This window comes from Octopus bimaculoides, chromosome 2, assembly GCF_046866305.1.
Source record: "Octopus bimaculoides isolate indiv1 chromosome 2, ASM4686630v1, whole genome shotgun sequence".
In the NCBI taxonomy this organism is placed as follows: domain Eukaryota; kingdom Metazoa; phylum Mollusca; class Cephalopoda; order Octopoda; family Octopodidae; genus Octopus; species Octopus bimaculoides.
The window spans coordinates 53,366,358-53,385,268 of NC_142929.1; the positions used below are offsets into that span (position 1 = coordinate 53,366,358).

Below are 18,911 nucleotides of genomic sequence, written 5' to 3' on the forward strand. Positions count from 1 at the left end.
ACTCTGGGTCTTTGACTCACTTTATTCTACCGGACTCCACTACCGACAGCGACAAATGCAGAATGTGTAGGAAGAGGAGTGAAACGCTATGGTACATCGTTAGAGAATGCCCGAAATTGGCGCAACGCGAATTCAAAAGACGACATGACGATGTGGCAAGAATGATCCATTGGGAGCTCTGTGGAAATCATGGCCTACAATGAGCAAAGACGTGGTATGAGAAAACCCCAGGAGTCACTGAGAATGAAGATTGCAAAACCCTGTGGAGTGCAATAATTTAGTGCGATCACTTGACTCAACATCGGAAACCGGACATTGCTGTAGTGAAAAAAAAAGGGGAAAAAGCATGCATGATAATCGACATAGCATGTCTCGGTTGACAACAGGATCAAAGGTTGTGGTCAATGAGGAGAGTAGACGTGATACCATTAGTAATTGGCACACTTTGAATTATCAGCACTGAACTACCAACATGGCTCAAAAAGACAGGTACAAATATAAAAGTAGAACACCAACAAAGATCAGCATTGCTTGGAACTGCAGCAATTATTTGCAGGGTTCTTGAAGTAAACAAGTATCACCTTAATCTGCTAGCTGTGGACAGCTGACATTTTCCATCATACCCAGCGAAATAAGTTGAGATTTCATCAAATAATAATAATAATAATAATAATAATAATAATAATAATAACAATAATAATAATAATAATAATAATAATAATATGCCCTGGTGCAGTATCAGGCAGTGGCCCTCATGGCTTCTGATAGTAACTGATTGGAAGTGTTATCGTGTACTTTGTTTTGTCTTGGTATAAAAGATGGGCTACAGCAAATATTCTGCTCAGTACCACAGATTTTCTTGTCAGTTGCTTGACCGTAACCAGTTGAGCCTGTCCCTTAGTGGCTGACGATATGTGCATCTCTGATTACGAGCAGAAGTAGTGTGAGAGCATCATAGCCATATGTTGAGAGGAATTCTTTGGAGTTTGGATAATTCACCTTTGGAAACATGGGTGTTTTGTTCAACATCCTTAAACAATCCTTATTCAGGGACCTTTAGAGCGGGATGGGCTACTCGACTCGAAGAAAATTCTAATGTCTTGCGCTGTTTACCTTGCTATGAGATCACTATGTCGCACACATATGGTTGTGATGCATGTGCCTGGTGTACCCTTATCAGACGAGTAATCATGATGGGTATACTGGGCTTCGTATATTTTACCCTAGCGTCACTTTGATGGCATGCACTGCTCTCTCACTCAATAATAATAAATGCATTGATGCAGTATCAGGCAATGATTCTCATAGCTCTTATGCCCTGATGCGGTACCAGGCAGTGGGTCTCATCGCTTCTGATCTTAATTGATCGGAAGTTTAACAATGTATATGTCTTGTCTAGGTGCAAAAGATGGGCTACAACAAATATTCTGCTCAATACCACAGATTTGCCTGTCAGTTGTTTGACCTTAACCAGTTGAGCATGTTCCTTAGTGGCTGACGATATGTGCATCTCTGATCACGATCAGGAGAGCGAGGGGCATTATAGCCGTATGTTGAGAGGGATTCTCTAAGGCTGGAGTAATTCACCTCTGGAAACATAGATGTTTCGTTCATCATTCTTAAACAAACTTTATTCAGCGACCTTTTGAGCGTGATGGGCTACTCGACTTGAAGAAAATTCTAACTGGGACCTACCTGCAAGGTTATTAGCTGTTTATCTTGATATGAGGTCACCATGTCACGCACATATGGTTATGATGCATGTTCCTGGTGTAATCTTATCAAATCGGTAGTCATGGTGGGTATATCAGGCGGTGTCTATTGGTACTCCAGTTTGACTGTGATGGCATGCGCTGCTCTCTTACTCAATAATAATAATAATAACAACAACAACAACAACAACAACAACAATAATAATAATAATAGTAATAATAATAACAACAACAACAACAGCATTAATAATAATAATAATAATAATAATAATAATAATAATAATAACAATGATAATGATGATGATGATAATAATAATAATAATAATAATAATAATAATAATAATAATAATAATAATAACAATGATAATGATGATGATGATAATAATAATAATAATAATAATAATAATAATAATAATAATAATAATATTAATAACAATGATAATGATGATGGTGATGGTAAGATGGTATAAGCACACCTCAGAAAAAGTCTCAGAAAATAAGAAAGCGTCCATACTCTAGGATACGTCAATACACAGAGACAGAGAAATCAAGGTTAATGGACCAGATATCATCAAGAAAAAATGTCTTTTAATCGATCTATTAATACCAACAGATGACAATGTATCTTTAAAAAAAACAGAGAAACTCTCAAAATACAAAAATCTGAAAATAGAAGTAACTCGAATGTGGAGCCTAGAAGCAGAATCAGTCCCTATAATAATATAATAATAGGTGCATTAAGTATGGTTAAAAAGCATTCAGATAAATACATAGCCAAAACACCAGGACTTACGAATGTATATAGCATACAGAAAATAGCATTTATAGGCACCACGCACATCCGACGTAAAGCACTTTCAATGCAGTGGAAATAAGAGCACCACGACAAACCACAGCACGTACCCAAGACACACAGAGCGGCGCTCGGTAGTGCAGTGAAAGCACGTGATAAACATAAAACTACTGAATAATAATAATAATAATAATAATAATAATAATAATAATAATAATAATAATAATAATAATAATAACGATAATGATAATAATAATGATGATGATTCCGTGTCTTGCGAGTTACTTGGTTACCCTGCCAGTGCTGATGCCACGTCAGAAGCATCCAATCCACACTGTAACGTGGTTGGCTTGGTGTTTGGAAGGGCATCTAGCCGTAAAATCCCTACCAAAACAGACACAGTAACTTAGAGAAGTTTTTTTTTTATCTGGCCGGCTCCTGTCAACCGTGTTATCCATGCATGCATGGAAGATGGACGTTAAACGATGACGATGATGATGATGAGGATACATATATATATATATATATATATATGTAGTTTTGTACATCTTACTTAACTTGTATATACTGTAGAAAACCACAGAAATGCGGTATTCGTCTCGAGAAAGCATCTTGTATAGACATATAGTTCTAAAAAGAAAAATATCAGTAATAGACGAAAAGCGTCCAGCAGTGACATTAAGTATGATATACAAAATGCTATTGATAAATAACGAATACTTATATATATACATCTATATATACATTTATATATACATACATATATAATACATATATAATAGGTTGTCCGGAAAGTTCTGAGCGTTTTTAAGCTAAATCTTTTAACGCTTCATGGAACTCACCTGAACCGTAACAGTTAAAACTTTGGCATTGCTTGAAGTGGTAGTGTAACTCTTCTTTGTTCCTGACTAAAAATAGATTTATCTTTCATTCGGTTACCCTTTATTGACATTTGAAATGGATAACCAAACATTTCATATTCACGTTATAATGTTTTTTTCTTTTTTTAAAAAGGAGAAAATGCTGCAAAAACTTGCAAAAACATTTGAGAAGTTTATGGTGATGATGCTGTAGGTGAATCAACTGTTCGAAGGTAGTTTGCAAAATTTGAAGTTGAAGAGTTTAGCTCGGAAAATGATAGTCGCAGGGGAAGACCTTCAAATTTGGATGAAGATGTTTAGAAGGCAAAAATGGAAGAAAACTCAAATATCACGACTAGAGAATTTGCAGAGGAGTTGGAAGTTTCTAAAAGTACAGCTCATGAACACCTAGTGAAGCTAAGATACATTTCTTGCTATAATGTATGGGTCACTCGGAAACTCTCAGAAAATATTTGCCTGGACTGCTATTCCGTTTGTGATATGTTTTTGAAACGGAAAGAAAGCATGCCTTTTTTATACAACTTGTGACTGGGGGTGAAAAATGGATTGCGAACGAAAACGTAGTGCGAAAAAGGTCCTGAAGTTTGTGTAAGGATACCCCAGAATAGCAACTAAAGACGAATATCTATGCCAAGAAAGCTATGCTTTGTGTTTAGTGGGATTATAAAGGAATTATTTATTATGAGCTTGTCCCACAAAACCAGCTGGCTAATTTGAATTTAAAAAATCAAAGAATTGAGGCCGGGGATTGCCAACAGGAAAGGGGTAGGGTGCCTACAAGAATCTGCCCAACCAAATGTATCTTTGATTACCCGAACAAGTTACATCAATTTGTCTGGGATCTCTTACCCCGTCTACCATACTCTCCTGATATTGCGCCATCCGACTACCACTTATTTTTGTCTCTACAAAACTCATTGCAAGGAAAGACATTTAACGATTTAGTTGGAATCAAAATTAATCTAGATAACTTTTATCTTCAAAACCAGTCAAATTTTATGTTGATGGAATTGGGGCATTGTTCACCGTTACAGGCGTTGCATTTGCTAATAGGATTTACGAAATTGTACACGAAGGAAAAAAAACATGTAAGATTTTTTCTATTAGAAGTTCTTAAGACAGCGAATCAAATAATAGGTGATTCACGAGGACACAGCTTGGATTATAACTTGAACTACATACCACGCACACACACACACACAACATATATATATGTATATATATATATATATATATATATATATATATATATATATATATGTGTGCGTGTGTGTGTGTGTGTGTGTGTGTGTGTGTGTGTGCGTGTGTCTGTGTACGTATATATGTATGTATGTATATATATAAGTACACACACACACACACACATTACACACATATCTATACACACAGAAACATATATATACACACGTATATTTATTATATATTATGTATACACATGTATTTATTGGCGCTAGGAAGGGCAGCCAAATAAACTATGCCAAAACTTATATGAAGCCTGCCAAACCGTCCAACCCATGCCAGCATGGGAAATGGACGTTAAATGATGATGGTGATGTTGATGATTATGATAATGATGATGATGATGATATATAAATAGAGAGAGAGAAAGAAAGAGAGGGCGGGCGGGAGAGGGAGAGAGGGAGGGTGAGAGAAAGAGAGAGCGGGAGGGGGAGAGAGGAAGAGAGAATGTGTGTGTGTGTGAGTTAGATGTTAAATGTAAAATGACTTTCTGTCTTTCCTTGTGAAATATTCTCTACACACTTCCTTGAATTAAATAGTGAAGATGCTAGCTGTCGAGTAGAGAGATGAGTGGATAATTAGTTGCATGTGACGGAAAGGGATTGAGAGAAAATAAAACAAAGAAATGGAAAGTGGAAAAACTAGTGGTAAAGGGACTGAGAGAAAGAGGTGTGTGGGAGAGAATGGGTGATGAAGAAAGCAAAATACGATCTAAGAAAGAGTGGAAATGAGAAAGGGGCGTGTTGTTGACAGAAAATCACAGCCCTTTTCCTGAATTTTTTGTCAAAAGTAGCGTGACACAACATAGTGTAGTTTTGTATGTACTTGAAGAAAGAAAAGGAGAGAAAGAAGGGGAGAAGTGAGAGATAGGGAGGGGGTGAAGAGAGAGGTAGAAATTGAATAGGATATTGAAAAGGTTATAATGTTGCCAAAATAGTTTTCTGTATATGTGAAAGAATCCCTTAAATTAATGAAATGTTTTCGTGCCAGTTGCCATTTGGTTTTGATCTGAATCTCCAAGCCTTTATAAACTTTTAATCAAAGCAGTTCTGCTGCCAAGTAAATGGAACTGGGAATATTACGAATATTGTTAAAAGTAAAGCTTTGAATTATCGATGTGGATATAAATTCACCGTATTTTATACAGTCGATACAACGCCTGTGTTTTAATACTAACATTTGTGTTAATGTCTTCCAAAGAAGAATTCAAAATCCACTTCATTGCACAAACGTGGTAAAATTCGTCGCTCGTAATTTCAATTTTCTTGAGTTATAAGATGTTTAATAACTGGCACAATATCACTGATAGTTGTAAATCTGTCACCTTCGTTTAGGTTAGTTTCTAATTAGTGTGGTTCTCTTGTCTGCTTTTAGAGAAACCCGGCGTCCAAACAGCCAGGTGATCGGGACAGGTTGAGATCTCTCGGCGAACGGAAATCGGGACCTGAAGACGAAATAACAAACCCTAAAAGTCTTCAAGGAGATTTTGAACGATTTCAAACAAATATTCAAAAATTTCAAAGAAACATTTCACAATGTGAAGAGAAACATGACATGGTAGGTGAAATTTCACCCAGGTTGGTGACGAATTATTCTGGCGTAGTGATCAATCTCTTCTTTTATTTACACATATACATTCTATAAAGATAAAATGCATATAGATAATATAAACATAGATTTTCTCACGTTCGTCGTCTTACGGAGTTGAGTAAATTATATATTGCCTATTACTATTGTTTTATTGATTTGCAAAAGACAAGAATTACATACGGCTTAACAAGAACAGTCAATGCTTATGAAGGTCAGCAACCTATGATTGGTAGTGACTAGATTTAACTCGTACCAACATAGAAATATTCTGGAGGGCACATATATATTACTAAGTCAAATTCGATAAAAATGTAAATTTGGTAACTTCTACATACATAAGGTTTGGTATCTATGTACGGAAAATATATAACCCAATACATATTAAGGGATATAAAATAAATCCTTCTCTGTCTGACTCCCTGTCTGTCTGTTTCACTCACACTCTCTTTGTCTCTGTCTCCCTCTCTCCCTGCCTCGTTACACATATACATAATCCTGTATAAGCGAATACACTGGGATTTAGAAACAGAAGAAAAATAAGCTCTGGATATAGTAGATTTTAATATATTTTAGTATTTTATATATTTATATATTCAGATATTATATATTTATACATTTAATATATTTTAGTATTTAATGTATTTAATAATTGTTGTGCGAAAGTACGACGCCCCCTTGTAAGAATGGACTGGACCACTACTATTTATATGTAGTGGTCTGAGTAAGTGGAATAGTTCCACAGTTCGTGTGCCGATAGTCAAAGTTGGAGTTAACGTGTTGGATTGTTAGTTCTTAAAAGATTGTTGTTACGTTGCGTGTGGTTACTGCCATTTGTTTCAATTATATTGTTATTACACTGTTACAGTGTATTCATTTGTCCATAAGGATATAACTTCTGACGGCGAGGATCGTTCGAAACTCACATTGGTTAGTTAACAATTTCTGCGTCATGGCAAACTTATTAGCTGCAGTAGTACAGCTTCAAGAGAAGCACTAGGAACAACTACAGGAGTTGCAAAAATAAATACAACAACAACAACAATTAATTGAGTTACAGTCAACCAAGTCCGAAAATCTAGTGAATGAGTTTACGCCAGACGGCATGGCTAACACAATTTCTGAATTTACGTATAATCCGGAGGAGGGTATTACGTTTCCCGCGTATTATAGAAGATGCGAGGAATTTTTAACAACGAGTGCAAGTCATGGTTGTGGGAGCAGAAAATAAGGGTTTTACTACGCAAGGTAGCTCCTGCCAAACATGAGCGTTACTGTAACTTTATTTTACCTAAAATGTCGAGTGAGATTAGTTTCCAAGAAGACGTGGAATTGCTTTCAAATTTTTTTTTTTTTTGTGATAGAAGTTCCTTGTTCAACACCAGAATGGAATGTTGGAACTTAACAAAAAATGAGGAGGAGGATTTTATCACCTACACTGGAGTAGTCAAACATATGTGCGAAAATTTCGAACTCTAGAATCTCACTCAGAATATGTTCAAATCACTTATCTTCGTGCAAGGACTTATAGCACCTGAAGATAGAGAAATTCGGGCAAGGATTCTCTCGAAAATGGAGCAAGCAAACCAAGATTTATCTTTACAGACCATCGCAGAAGAATGTCAGACAGTGGTAAATCTTAAACATGATGTGAAAAAATACAAGACAAAGACTCTGCAAAAATTCAAATATGTCGTCCCAGGAAGCACAATCAAAGAAAGTGTCAGGCCCCAATCCAGGAACGGCAAAGATGAAAGCACTAACGAGGAGTTATGTTTATTGGCCGTGTATGGATCGAGATATCGAAAACTTAGTGAGAACGTGCCGAAGTTGTGCGCTCGCAGTCAAAGCCCTACCGGTAAAATATCAATCGTGACCAGATACGGAGAACCCATGGTCTAGGTTACACATTGACTATGCCGGATCGATAAACGGCACTACTTAATCGTAGTAGACAGTTGTACTAAGTGGCCAGAGATTGCAGGTGTTATAGACCAACTTCTATAACAACTATAAAGTTCTTATATGAATTGTTTGCACGATACGGTGTCCCTGACACGCTAGGTTCAGACAACGGAACGCAGTTCTCTGGGTCTGAATTCAAGAACTTCTGTAAAAGGCATGCAATAAAGCATATTTTCACTCCACCCTACCACCCAAAGTCAAACGGACAGGTAGAAATATTTGTGGACACCTTTTAGAGAGCGTTAAGAAAAGCGAGAAATGACTTAAGTAACGACGAAGCACTGACAAATTTCTTAAGAATATACGGAATGACCTCCGCCCCCCCCCCCCAATCCAAGTACAAATTCAGCGAAACCTCCCGCAGAATTGATATTCGCAAGAAGAATAAAATCTATTTTTGTTAAGCTATTACCCGAGAAAAAAAGATGTAAAGGAAAGATGCAAGAGCCAGCGAAATACGTCCAGGTAGGTGATAAAGTGCATTTCAAAACCTACAGAAACGGTAAAGAAGGCTGGGAAGATGGCCTTGCTACCAGAAAAATTAGAAGTATGGTGTATCGAATTAAAGGGTCACATGGTGAACATACGAGACATATAAACCAGGTAAGGAAGCGGTATACCCAAGAGCCGGAAGAAATTCCCATGGAAGTATTCTTTGAAATATTCGATGTACCGGTACCAAAAGTAATAGTCCTGTAGAACTGCATGAGAAAACGAAAGCAGTCCAAAGATCTTGAGAAAGAGCTACTAAAAATATAGTAAATAAAAGAATTTCTTTATTCCTTTGAAACACGAAATCTCAAAAGGGGAGATGTGCGAGAGTACGACACAGCCTAGCGAGAATGGACTGGACCACTACATATAAATGGTAGCGGTCTGAGTAAGTGAGGAAGTTCGTGGCAAATAAAGAAAAAGTTTGTGTCGGAGGGTAGTTCGTGCCAGTTCCGCTCTTAATAATCGGTTCATTTTTTTGTATTCAAAATTGGATTTAGCTGTTATTGGCTGTTGTAACACTTAAGGTATTGTTGAATTGTTGGCTGAAAATTTTTGCTGCTTGCGGGCATTGTTACAATGTTATGTGCCTCCCCTACGGGGAAAGGATTTGAACTCGCATGTTAAAATATTTTGTGAACTGCTTTTTACCATAAAAATAATAGACTCGTCGGAGAATTATTACAATTATTAAGAATTTTTTGAAAAAATTCAACATCAGATCAAATCCAACAATGAAATTAACAGTGAATACTGAGTTAAAAAGGAAGACTGAGGAAAAGAGAAATTATGCTGACATAATGAATGTGTTGCATCAAAACGTAACGGTATCAAAAACCGACGACGAAGCTTGCTAAGGCATGCTTACAATTGATGGGGAAGATGTCCGCATCTGCTCCCAAAGTGAAATAACGATGCAGAGAAACAATAGAACTATTGTGTATAAATGCTTCGAGAGGAGAAAGCCGCGCTGCTACAAATTAAATAAGTACCAGTTACGCACTGAGGTCGATGTAATCGACTTAACCCCTTCGTCTGTCCTTGTTTGTCCCCCCTATGGGCAATAAAGAAATAAATATTATAGAAGTAATATAAGGCGACGAGCTCTCGGAATCGTTAGCACGCCGGGCAAAATGCCTAGCAGCATTTCGTCCATCTTTACATTCTGAGTTCAAATTCCGCCAAAGTCGCCTTTGCCTTTCTAGATCGATAAAATATGTACCAGTTGAACCCTGGGGTCGATGCACTCTACTTAACACTCTTCCCTGATATTGCTGGCCTTGCGCCAACATTTGAAACCAATAATATACAAGTAATACAAAAAATGTATTACACCAATTTTCAGTTACATTTCTAAGTTACGAATTGTTTTTCATTTTAATCTTTACAGACTGTTGTAAATTCATAAACTAAAGATATGCTTGTTTATATAAATGTATATGAATGTCAGCTAGCTAACAATGTGTACATGAAAAGGCTTGTGTGACAGTGGTGCTGGTGTAACTGGTATAAGTATTTTGTGTGTGCTAGAGTTCGTGTACTCCGAAGAAAAATTGAGATTCATCATTCTGTCGTGATTGGATACTTGTGGGTAAATCAAAGATAACAGCGTCGACGGATGGCAGACAGTCTGATAGACCATACTAAGGTGAGCTGCAATAGTAAACTTCCACGTTAATTGCAGCCATACAATTCCTTTTAGAATTAAAGGTGAGTTGCAAATGAATTCGCTGTCGTGATATAGATATTAGGTAGCTGTGTTCTGCACAGTTTGACGATTTAGGAAGAGCAGAAAATTGAAAGCAGTTTTCCATGGATTATCGCGAAGAGACAACCTACTTGTCAGAAATGACAATGTATAGAAACGTGTATTTGTTCATCGTTCTCTTGCTTGTCGGTTATGAGAACTTGTCGAAGATGCATTTCGAGTCGTTCGGCTAGGTCCTCTCTCTCTCTCTCTCTCTCTCTCTCTCTCTTTCTATATATATATATATATATATATATATATAATAATACATGCACTTACAAAACATAGACACACATAGAGGGATACGCATGCGTAGACACATACAATAAGAATACAAAATGGCTGATAGTTAGCAAGGTGGGACGCACATAAGAAAGCAAAGGACCACTGATGAGGCCACAGAAGTGTGACGAAAGAACTCTGGCTGAAATAGGATTAATGTGATGTAATATAAAGCTGAAGCAAATTAACACCAAATATACAGTGCGTGTGTTTTTATTGGCTAAACTAGCAATATCACCATCCCCAAATACAACAACAATATAAATATATATATATTTTTTATAATATTTTGAATTTAGTATAATTTATCGAATGGTAGTTTTTTTTCTTGTTTTTTAAATATGAAGTAATATTATAAAAAGGTGTTTGTTTGAAATATAAATTAAAAATTACTGCTATTTTGGATTATTACAGACGCCCAACCAAAGAAGAAAACATGGATCAAAGTTTCATAATGAGGTGCACTAACCAAAATGCAAAGCAGTAATTTTTAATTTTTAATATTTAATTTTAAACATACACCATTTTATAATATTACTTCATATTAAAAACAAAAAAACAAAACAAAACAAAAACAAAAAAAAGACTACCATTCGATTAATTATACTAAATTCGAAATTTATATCTCTGAAGAGTAGAAGAGTTGTGTATAAATGCTTATCAATATAGGATTCCATTATTAGGACAGTGCTTTTCTGAAACGATCGTAAGATGCTTTAAAACTTAATTCAAAATTTTTAAACTGACATTTTATTATTATTATATTATATATTGATACTTATACATATTTACATATATATTTTACATATAGTTTTAATACAACAATTATTCTACACATGTATATATCTAATACTGATTTCCTGATATTAATAATAATATATTATGAAATGTATATATAATCGCTCGTATTAAATACATAAATATTTTAATAGTATTAATACTTTGATACAATAGAGCACTCAATATAAATTCAGTATATAATATTCTCATTGAATATATTTAACTAAAGATTTATATATATATATATATATATATATATATATATATATATATTTACTTATATAGGCGAAGGCATAGCTAAGAATTTAAGAAACTCGCTTTGCAGCCATTTAGCTTAAGATTCAGTCCCATCGCGCGCCTACTGAACAAATGCCTTCTACCATAGCCCCGGACCGGCCATTTCCTTGTGTGTGAATTCGATAAACGGAAACTATGTGGAAACTAATGGTATATATATGTGTGTGTGTGTGTGTGTATGTGCGCGCGCTCGTATGTATGACTTTGTTTAAGTGTTTGTCCCTCCCCACCGCTTGAAAGCCAGTGTTATTTATTTGCTATGCTGTAACTTTGCTGTTTCACAAAAGAGACGGATGTAAAATAAATAGCGTGCGGTCGATTTTTTCGACTAAAACTCTTCAAGGTGGCTTGGCTGCAGTTCAATAGCTGAAACAAGTAAGAGAAATAAAAGAAGTTTTTATATATATATATATATATATATATTCTTTTACTCTTTTACTTGTTTCAGTCATTTGACTGCGGCCATGCTGGAGCACCGCCTTTAGTCGAGCAAATCGATCGTAGGACTTATTTTTTGTAAGCCTAGTACTTATTCTATCGGTCTCTTTTGCCGAACTGCTAAGTTACGGGGACGTAAACACACCAGCATCGGTTGTCAAGCGATATTGGGGGAACAGACACACAAATACATATATACGACAGGCTTCTTTCAGTTTCCGTCTACCAAATCCACTCACAAAGCTTTGGTCGGCCCGAGGCTATAGGAGAAGACACCTGCCCAAGGTGCAAAGCCAGTGGGACTGAACCCGGAACCATGTGGTTAGTAAGCAAGTTACTTACCACACAGCCATTCCTTAGCTGGGCATAAGTCCGTTAATCGTTAATTAACCAACTTAACATTTTCGTTAACGATTTAACTTTTAAGTTAACTTTGAAAATCATTATCGGTCTAATTACCTTGCATTACATTCAGCTTCCGTTAACTCAAGTCCGTTAACCCAAACACTTCATAAAAACCAGTAAACGTTTAAAAATTTCTATTGTTTTCAGATTGTCTTAGGTAGGATGCATTAAAATTTTCAATTTTAGTGTTTATCCAGAATGTTATTGCTTTTACAACTGTTAATTAAATTTACCTGCCCATAAAAGTCAAATTTGCACAGCAAGATCAGCTAAAATTACATAATTATAAACCAGTGGTATATAAAGTACCCTCTGACAAAATTTCAAATCTGTATGTACAAAATTTACAAAGTTACAAGCAAATATTGTGGACACCCCGCTTGAACCTGAATAATTCAAAATAACGTGAACAAATAAGCATTACATTTGACAAGAACACTAAAGATGCTTTTTTTTTGTGGGGGGAGGTCTTACACACACACATAACATAGCCTCACTTGGTTGGGACTACACGTATGTTACTTTGACATCATCATTCCATAAAAAATATCAATATATGTGTGAGTGAGAAAGAAACGGGAAGCGAGGTTTTGGGGATGTGCTAGAAACAACAACCAGATCTCCCTTAAATCACACATTTTCCTCTGAAATTATTAATTTTGTTTTAAACCGAAAATGTTTCTCTCACGGGTCTTACATGCGTAGTAAAAAAATGGCCAAAATCGTGATGGGGTAGCAGGAGTGAAAAAACATTTTCAAATTTTTCCTTTGTTTTCGTGAAAAGATGCTTCCCATCATTCTGAAGACTATGGTGAAAAACATTGGAAAAATATCCCCGTCAAAATGCGGAAATTGCAACTTATGTGGGCCGTCTGATCCGAAACTCTGTTTTCCAGAAACTTCTCCCCACTTCCAAAAATTTTGCCTACAAATTTCTTTGCAATCGTAATCTACACACCGTTTGAAATGTATTTATATCAAATTTATTTAAAAAATACCTATTTTCCAGAAAGTTATGAAGGAGAAAATATCGGGTCCTGTGAATTTTCCAAAACTCCTCTCCCCAACCCCTCGGAAAATTTTTTTCCAACAAATCTTTACACACACTCAATCTACAGAATATAGGCGGTCATTTTGTGAAATTTTCGTTAAAAAGTATCACTTTTTCTGTAAGTTATGGGGCAACAAAGTCGGCGGGGTATTAAACTGTAGTTATGCCTTTTTTCAATAAACGCTAACTTTAACGGATTAACGTTAACTTCAGTTATATTTTCAAGAAATTAACAGATTAACGATTAACGAAATTAAAATTCGATTAACACACACACACATATGTGCATATATTGTTCGATACAAATGAGATATTTTTTCGAACGCAGAAATACCTTTACAACAGTAGAAATACTAGGTAAATTATCCTTACAAGATGGAAAAATTTGTCCACAAACAGCCTTGGGACTCGAACTCACTTCCCAAGACTCCGACCGAGTGCTTTACCATTAAGCTAAGCTGCCCGCTGCAGATGAATTTGTCAACGGACAAAAATGCTTACCGGTATTTCGCCTGCCGTTACGTTCTGAGTTCAAATTCCGCTGAGAGTGACTTGAACTTTCATCCCTTTCGGGGTCACTAAAATAAGCATCAATTGAACACTAGGGTCGAAGTAATCGACTTATTCCTCTCCCGGAATTGCTGACCTTGTGTCAAAATTTGAAACCATTATTGATAGATAATAAAATGTTATAGTTTGCTTCATAAGTGACGTTCAAAGAGATTGAAGGGTAAACTATGCAAAATGGACTGTAAGATGAGGTAACGAAAATTAAAAGTTACTTGGTAATCTTTGTTTTGTCTTTTGTTTCTTTATTGTTGTTACTGTTGGTCTTTTATGTGTCCTTTCATCGGGGTTTAAAGAACTTTTGTTGGATAACATTTTGATTTCGATTTAAATCTTTTTCAAGCGTTTTTGATGCTTATTTCGCTTTCCTCGTGAGCGACGTCAATTGCTACGATAGTATTTCGCAAATCAATTTTCTTCTTTCTATGAGACATTTAGTTCGTGTACCTGTGCGTGTGTCTTTTTAAGTCAAGGACTGTGTGCTGAGTTCTAATCTATTATTCATTTGCGGGTAGAATATATATATATATGAACAAGGCTTCCTTAATTCTTAAGTTGCCCACTGGCTTTAATGGTAACAGTAATGTGTTAGTTGATGTTACTACATTTGTCAATGTGTTTTTTTTTCATGAGGATGCGCGTGTGTTGAGGTGTTCTTTAATGCGAGTGTGGAGTGTTCGAGTCGTGCTACCAATGTAGAACTTACATTTGTTGCATTTAATCTGGTATACCACGTGTGTCCGTTGGCACATACCTGTACCGCGGATAGAGCAATTAGTCAGCGAGCATTGATTGTTGTAGTCTCTGGATTGCTCTTTATACAGGTATCCACGCAGAGAAGGGCCGGAGTGTGCTAACTGTATGTCCAGTCCTTCATTGCGGATATCTGTGGTTATGCTTTCACTGAAATGTAGTAATTTCATGAAGCAGCTGTTGGAGGAGATCTTATGTCTGCGACGCTTTTGATTCTTAAGTCGATTCATTGTGGATATTGGGCATCGTTCATCTTCGGTACATCTATGAAGTGCTCAGTGTGAGTGATCTAGTCCTCTGTCTTGCTATATTTGTTCCTGGTACGCTTAAGTTCATTTCTTATGTATCCGGTTTTAGCATCAAGGGGAAGAGCTGATCTGTAATACACAAACAGGTCTTTAATGGCAGGTTTCCTATAGAAGTTGGTATATATAGTATCTTCATCTGTTATTCTAAGTTGGATGTCTAGCAGAGATAAGAAACCATTTTTATCGGGGTGTTCTGTAGTAAATCGTATGTTGTTATCTGTGTTTGAAAATGTCGAAGATATTTTGTCAGCCTTTTCTCGAGATGATGTAAAGATGAGTATATCATCTATGTATTGGGTGAAGAAAACACAGGAGTGGCAGGTGTTGAGCGCTCGACGTTCCAGTTGGTTCATATAAGTGATGGCTAGAAGGCCTGAAAGACTGGACTCCGTGGGTAGGATTGTTGTTTGTTTGTATGTCTGGTGGTAGAAAGTGAAATATGTATTTTCAACGATGACTCATAGAAGCTGATGTATGTCTTGTGGAGTGAGGTCAAAGCAGTATATGTTGTATGAAATGATGCACTCAGTGACTAAGTTGACCGCTGGATGAGCGGGTACTGTCATGTAGAGGGAGACAACGTCGAGGGTAAAGGCATATAAGTTGAGTTTAAGTTAGTCAGGTTGTATTTTATGTAGTCTTTGTATGACTTCGTCGCAGCTGGTGATATGTCCAGGAAAAATAGCAAGTATAGGCTTGAGTATATGGGAGAGGAACCAGGAGATTTTATAGAGAAGTCCTTCTAGACTGGTGACAATTGGTCTAATCTGTAGATTCACACTGGTTTTGTGGGTTTTGATGAGGTAATAGAACGTTAGTAGTCTGCTGTTCCTGACGATGAGGTTGTGTTTATATTTGTTAGGGAGTTGTCTACGCCTGCAGATATCCGTCCATGCAGTGTTGATGTGATGTTCAATGTGTAATGCAGTAATGTCTGTCACTTCTGTATATAGTTCACCGTTGTTAAGGTGCTCATATGCAAAGCTGTTATATGTGTCTCTCAAGATGACGCAGAATTCTTTCCCTTTGTCAGAAAGGAGGTATACGAGGTCCTTCTCTCGCATGTTGTTTAGAAGGAGTCGTTCTTTTCTGGAGAGATTAGGGAGTACATTCTAATGTTTCAGTAGTATACTAAAAATTAACTGCTGAAGTCTAGAGAGTTTGAGGTTAAGCTCTTGGTTGATCGGCGGCTGAGAGAGTGAGTGGTCTAAGTGGCATATTGGAAATTTATTATTGATAGCTTTATGAAGGTAATGAGTTGGTACTTCGTTCGTCTTTAAGTTCCGAGTTCGAATTACACCGAGATCGAATTTGCCTTTCGAAAAAATAAATACTCGTTGAGTACTGTGATCGATATAATCGATTGGACCCCTTCCCCAGAATATCTGGCCTTGTGCCTCCAGTAGAAAGGATTATTTATAGCTTTATCTGCTTCGAGTTCCACCATTCCAAGAAGAATTATATGTATATACATACATACGTACACCCCTACCTCACACGAAACTGTATTTTCTCACTACTTAATGTACTGAATTAACATGGTGGAGATGTTTGGTTGCAAGACAGTTCGTTAGATAGTTAACCCCAAGGGGTTTATCGAAAAGAGATTAGAACGATTAATGAATGAGAGAAAACCATCTCTCATTCATTAATCGTTCTAATCCCTTTCCGAGTTAAGCTATTTCTTTCTGTATCGTACCGTGATTAAATGTAAATTATACATCTACGTTCAAATCTTGCTAAAGTTGTCTTTAGCGTTCATGTTTGCGGGGTGAATGAAATAAGTAAACAAAAGAAATATTTTATGGTGCCATCGATTCAATGTACCACATTCACCCTTGACAAAATCTAAAACTTCGTATTTATTACACAGAAATGAAGTCACGTGGGAATGAATAAAATGAGAGATAGAAGATAGGTCATTGTTGTTGTTGGCACTCCGTCGCTTACGACGTCGAGGGTTCCAGTTGATCCGATCAACGGAACAGCCTGCTCGTGAAATTAACGTGCAAGTGGCTGAGCACTCTACAGACACGTGTACCCTTAACGTAGTTCTCGGGGATATTCAGCGTGACACAGTGTGACAAGGCCGACCCTTTGAATTACAGGCACAACAGAAACAGGAAGCAAGAGTGAGAGAAAGTTGTGGTGAAAGAGTACAGCAGGGTTCGCCACCATCCCCTGCCGGAGCCTCATGGAGCTTTAGGTGTTTTCGGTCAATAAACACTCACAGCGCCCGGTCTGGGAATCGAAACCGCGAGTCCGCTGCCCTAACCACTGGGCCATTGCGCCTCTACATAGGTCATTGTAGTGCCTTTACATTTCGCAAGGAAAGGAACCACCCTTAATTCATTAGACAACTATATTTTAGTTTCTTTGCTTCGAATCTCTAAATCATTATTATTGATTCCAAATAATTGAGTAAGTGGGAATGGATTTGGGATATGAATTTACTGTAAGTTACACAGACATTGTGGATGCTGTGATTCTTTCGTAAACAAGTTTCTTAAAGTCTTCCAACAAAATGTCATGTTAGTTAAGACAAAATTCAGCTTCTTGTGTTAAAGTGGGGAGATCCTGAACATAAGTATAATTTCTGTAGCCTTTTAATGTGTTTATTAACCTAGGAGAATATGGTTAAGGGTAGTGAATCTGTAAGTCTGGTTTAGGTTAGTTTCTAATAATGATATTCTGGTTCTCTTTTATTGCTTTCAGTTACATAAATTGACAGGCAAAACATCTGGTCAGAAAAGATGGCATTTTGATCAGACCTATGATAACTGCGTGACGGTAGAGAACACAGAAAAAGCAGAAGAACCTAAGGAAAATACTGAAAATTTTGATGAGATGGACACTTTAGAAAACGACGATTTTGATAACGAAGACGATTGTGTTTAAAGAATATTTGTTGCGATAAATTCTTACTTTTGTTTGTTAATGCATACATATCCTACACAAGCAAAATATACAGAATAAAGTTGTAGAAGCTGAAGAAGTTAGTGGTATGCAACAGCAAAAATTAATAAGAATTAGTTCAAACAGTAGAATATGTTTCTTGCTGTAAAGAAAAATAGGTTAACGTTTCGGACACTTGTTATTCGGAGAGAGATGGAGGAGTGGGGGGGGGGGGAGAAACGAAGAGTAAGTCAGAGAAAGTGAGAAAGGATAAGTGAGAAGCGAGAAAAAAGAGAGATAAAGCGAAAGAGAAAGTGAAAGACAGATAGACAGACGGATGGATGGATGGATCACCGTCTTGGAGGGTTTAGCCGAAGAAATCGACACCAGAACACACACACACACACGCGCGCGCGACGGGCTTCCTCAATAGAAAATTCAACAAAAAAAGTACTCCATCTGGAAACAGCTAAATATTATTTATCTAAAAGGCACAATTCACGTATTTAAGTGTTACTAATAGTTTCATATTGTTGAGAAAAACTCAAAGATATTCTTCAGGCGCAAACCACTATCCTCCTCTGACCTAGGTCAGAAATTTTCAGGGCATATACATTGCATGCATATGTATAAATATATTTTGAAGGATTGGAAAATTCCACCAACTGGCATACATACATACAAACCAAGAAAAATACCCTGTCATTGATATTGAAATT

The 18,911-nt window shown here is 36.6% G+C and overlaps 1 protein-coding gene and 1 long non-coding RNA gene across 7 annotated transcripts in view; one reads left to right on the forward strand and one right to left on the reverse strand.

Annotated features, from left to right (window-relative positions):
* LOC106867400 (uncharacterized) overlaps positions 1–18,911 on the forward strand; it is a 41,489-nt gene that overhangs the window by 17,736 nt on the left and 4,842 nt on the right. Inside the window, exons 6-8 of one of the 6 annotated variants that reach the window (XM_089345641.1) lie at positions 6,000–6,182; positions 11,113–11,157; positions 18,013–18,215. In XM_089345641.1, coding sequence (XP_089201767.1) covers positions 6,000–6,182; positions 11,113–11,157; positions 18,013–18,195 — 411 coding nt within the window. In that variant the 3' untranslated portion in view covers positions 18,196–18,215. Of the gene's footprint in view, positions 1–5,999; positions 6,183–11,112; positions 11,182–18,012; positions 18,216–18,911 lie in introns of those variants that run through there. The other 5 variants (XM_089345649.1, XM_089345648.1, XM_089345665.1 and 2 more) reach the window with 5 other exon arrangements.
* On the reverse strand, positions 5,750–16,261 carry LOC149137063 (uncharacterized). Its single transcript, XR_016239100.1, has 2 exons — positions 14,171–16,261; positions 5,750–6,069 (listed from the first exon to the last, which is right to left on the reverse strand). It is a non-coding gene; the product is annotated as an uncharacterized LOC149137063 (long non-coding RNA).